General features: G+C 38.2%; 1 protein-coding gene across 1 annotated transcript; it reads right to left on the reverse strand.

Annotated features, from left to right (window-relative positions):
- Nucleotides 1-274: 274 nt before the first annotated feature.
- Nucleotides 275-2,226, reverse strand: LOC131002688 (glucan endo-1,3-beta-glucosidase, acidic-like). Its single transcript, XM_057929160.1, has 2 exons — nucleotides 2,083-2,226; nucleotides 275-1,441 (listed from the first exon to the last, which is right to left on the reverse strand). Exons 1-2 carry the CDS (start codon nucleotides 2,159-2,161, stop codon nucleotides 411-413), a joined length of 1,110 nt encoding a protein of 369 aa, XP_057785143.1. The 5' UTR covers nucleotides 2,162-2,226; the 3' UTR covers nucleotides 275-410.
- Between the last annotated feature and the right edge of the window lie 692 nt (nucleotides 2,227-2,918).

Here is a 2,918-nt window from a genome sequence, read left to right on the forward strand (position 1 = left end):
CAAAGTATACCTATCATAAGGGGGCGTTTACTTTGAAGGATTAGCCTTGATAGATAAAATAGTAAGACTAATATCACTTAATTTTTACTTTGTTGACCCAAGATATCCTTAATTATTTTTGTGATTTAAGTTAGTTTATTTGATTGTTATTAATTCCAGTAAATGGATAGGATTGTAATAATCCTATTTTTTAAGGTAAAAATATTCAAGTATTCATTTATTAATCATGTAAAATAAATGCAGCTAAAAATATATTTGAAATAAACCATCGAAATTCAATCAACAACTCATTTATTATTACGACACGAGCGCACGCACGTGTGTTACACAGTTGAAACAAACAAAGAGGCAAGTACAGAAGTAGCAAACGGGCTTGTATATTTTTAATTAAGGATTGCGAAAGTAGGCATCTAGTTAAAATCGACTGTGTATTTAGGCTGGCCGTCAGAAGAGAAGAGGCCGAAATGCCTCTCAATGTCGTCGCCGGGCTTCTGATTCTCATCAAACATAGCAAATATGTAGGTTTCGATGGGGCTGTTAGGCCTCCTGGGCGTTCCATTCTTGACAACCCGAACCAAATTATTGTTATAGATCCTCGCATTCTCGATACTGGCAGTCGCATCACCCTCTCCCTCGATACTGGCACGCCCTGGTTGTCCCTCCGTTGGAACGCCGGTCTCTCCCCCGCCAACCTGCGGCGGGGGTTTCTTGGGCCCGTTCTGCTCCGTAGAGAACATTGTGGCGGTGCTCTTCTCCAGCGCCGCGTTCATGGTGTCCACGAGCGCGTAGTAGAGATTATCGTAGTACACTCCATCGGCCATGATCCCGCTATTCGGCTGCAGAAAAGCATAATTGAAGTCTATCTGCTTGTTATTGACGTAGGCGAAGTAAGGGTATATGTTGGCGAACAAAGGAGCGCCGGTGTCGACTAGAAACGCCACGATGGGGTCAAGAAACGGCTTCAACTCAGGCCGGAATTCCCCCTGACTCGGTGGAAAGTTTTTGCTAGGAGTAGGATCCAAGACCTCGGTCTCGATGGCCGTGGTTACCTTGACCTGGTCTAGGCCGGCGGCGTTGAGGGCATCGCGGATGTTGCGCATGGCAGGGAGGAGTAAATCTGCGTACTGAGAGGTACCTGGATTGTTGGGGTTGACTTCGTTTCCGACGATGATGTTTCTGAAGCGGACGTCGCCGTAGTTGCGTACATTGTTTTGGACCCAGGAATTGGCGGTGTCTATGCTGGCGGCGATCTCTTGGAGATTCATGTTTAGGATTCCGAGGGTGAGCTCGATGTCGGAGCCGCGGAGAGCTTGGAGGATGGCGGGGTCAGGATCGTAAATTCGCATTCTTTTAATGTTGTATTGCTTGAATAGAGCCACCACATCTGGTGGAGGAGGCAATCCTTGGCCGTTTGTTCCGTAACACACTCCGATTTGTGCAGCTGCAACAATTTTCAGCTTATCACACACTCACTCATAAAGAATGTACAAGGTATTTTTTTTTATCTTAATAAAATTGTGAATTTTGTAATTACTTGTTCTGGATGTTTTTTATTGGGTAAGTAAATATTGATCGGGTATGTCACGGACATTTTACTAAAGATGTGGCAATTCGGCTGGTGTTTTGGTTGAAATTTTCCGAAAAGACTTTCACCCATCTATAATGTCTAAACTATAGTAAATTAGTAATGACACATACATAAGAGATTTAATTAAAGTGCTAATCGGAGATATATAAATTAAGTAATATTTTTTGACATGATAGAAATTAACACATATACAATTAGTATTAATGGAAGTGGTGGTCTCCTGTGCACCCGGGTGCAAAATGACACTAACACTAACACCATCTTGAAATGACACTAACACTATTTTATTTTACAAATGATACTATCATGTTATATAAATAACACTGTCACGAAATGACACTAATACTATATTGAAATGACGCTAACATTAAATGACACTATCATATTATCGAAATGATATTATACATCCGGGTGCACCATGCACCCAGGTGCACAGGCGAATTTGTGTTAATGGAATATGAAATTAAATGGGAATTATTGAAAAGAAAATTAACCTGTGAAATCCGGAGATGCGAATATGAATATAAGTATGAGCATTGCATATAAAAAGAAATGATTTGGTGTGGTAGCCATTGCAGGAGAAGTAATGAGCTAATAATGATTGTGTAGCTTAGCAGCAATTTCTTCTCTTTAGTCTTTATATAGACGTTCCAAGACTGCAATAGTATATGGGCTAAAATTGTAAAACACCTAATTGGCTTTTTCTTGCCTAACTAAAATATATGTACATCCATGACTAAATCTGATCATTTGAAAATTTTAAGTTAGGACTTAAGGTAGCCTTTAAATTTCAAATTTTATCCCAGAGCATACGACTCGATCAAGAAAATATTCCGATAACTACAAAAGGTGCCCAATCTTTTAAAAATATTACTCCGAAACTTGATCACTGTTTCTTTACACGAGTTTTTAAAAATTAGTATTTTATGTGTTAAATGTGATAGGTGAAAAAGTGAAAAGATGAATAAAGAAAAAAACTTTTGCCATATTAAAAAAAAAAAATGATCAAGCTTCGCGGTACAATCCGGAAAGGAATCCTGAGTATATTTATATCCCAAATATTATTTTTGGCATCTCATGATGTGTTTCAACGGAGTGTGCATGCTAGACATATATGATGCGGGGATAAAATATGATGCAAATGATGAATCAAATTAAGAATAGGGTAAATATCATATTCAACCCCAAATTATATAGTATATTTTATTAAAAATATTTTGAATTATAAGAAATATTTTTTAAAGTTTCAAATTATTAGATTTGTATAAAAAATGTCCCACGTCCATTTTTCGATCCTTAAAATCATGACCTAACATATCAGATGCCACTA

Source organism: Salvia miltiorrhiza, unplaced genomic scaffold, assembly GCF_028751815.1.
Source record: "Salvia miltiorrhiza cultivar Shanhuang (shh) unplaced genomic scaffold, IMPLAD_Smil_shh fragScaff_scaffold_173, whole genome shotgun sequence".
Lineage (NCBI taxonomy): Eukaryota > Viridiplantae > Streptophyta > Magnoliopsida > Lamiales > Lamiaceae > Salvia > Salvia miltiorrhiza.

Excerpts from the sequence above, each read along its gene's own strand:
- LOC131002688 (XM_057929160.1), bottom strand. The coding sequence starts at position 2,161 with ATGGCTACCACACCAAATCATTTCTTTTTATATGCAATGCTCATACTT. Across the intron at positions 1,442-2,082 it reads CGCATCTCCGGATTTCACAG|CTGCACAAATCGGAGTGTGT; the intron begins GTTAATTTTCTT and ends AAATTGTTGCAG.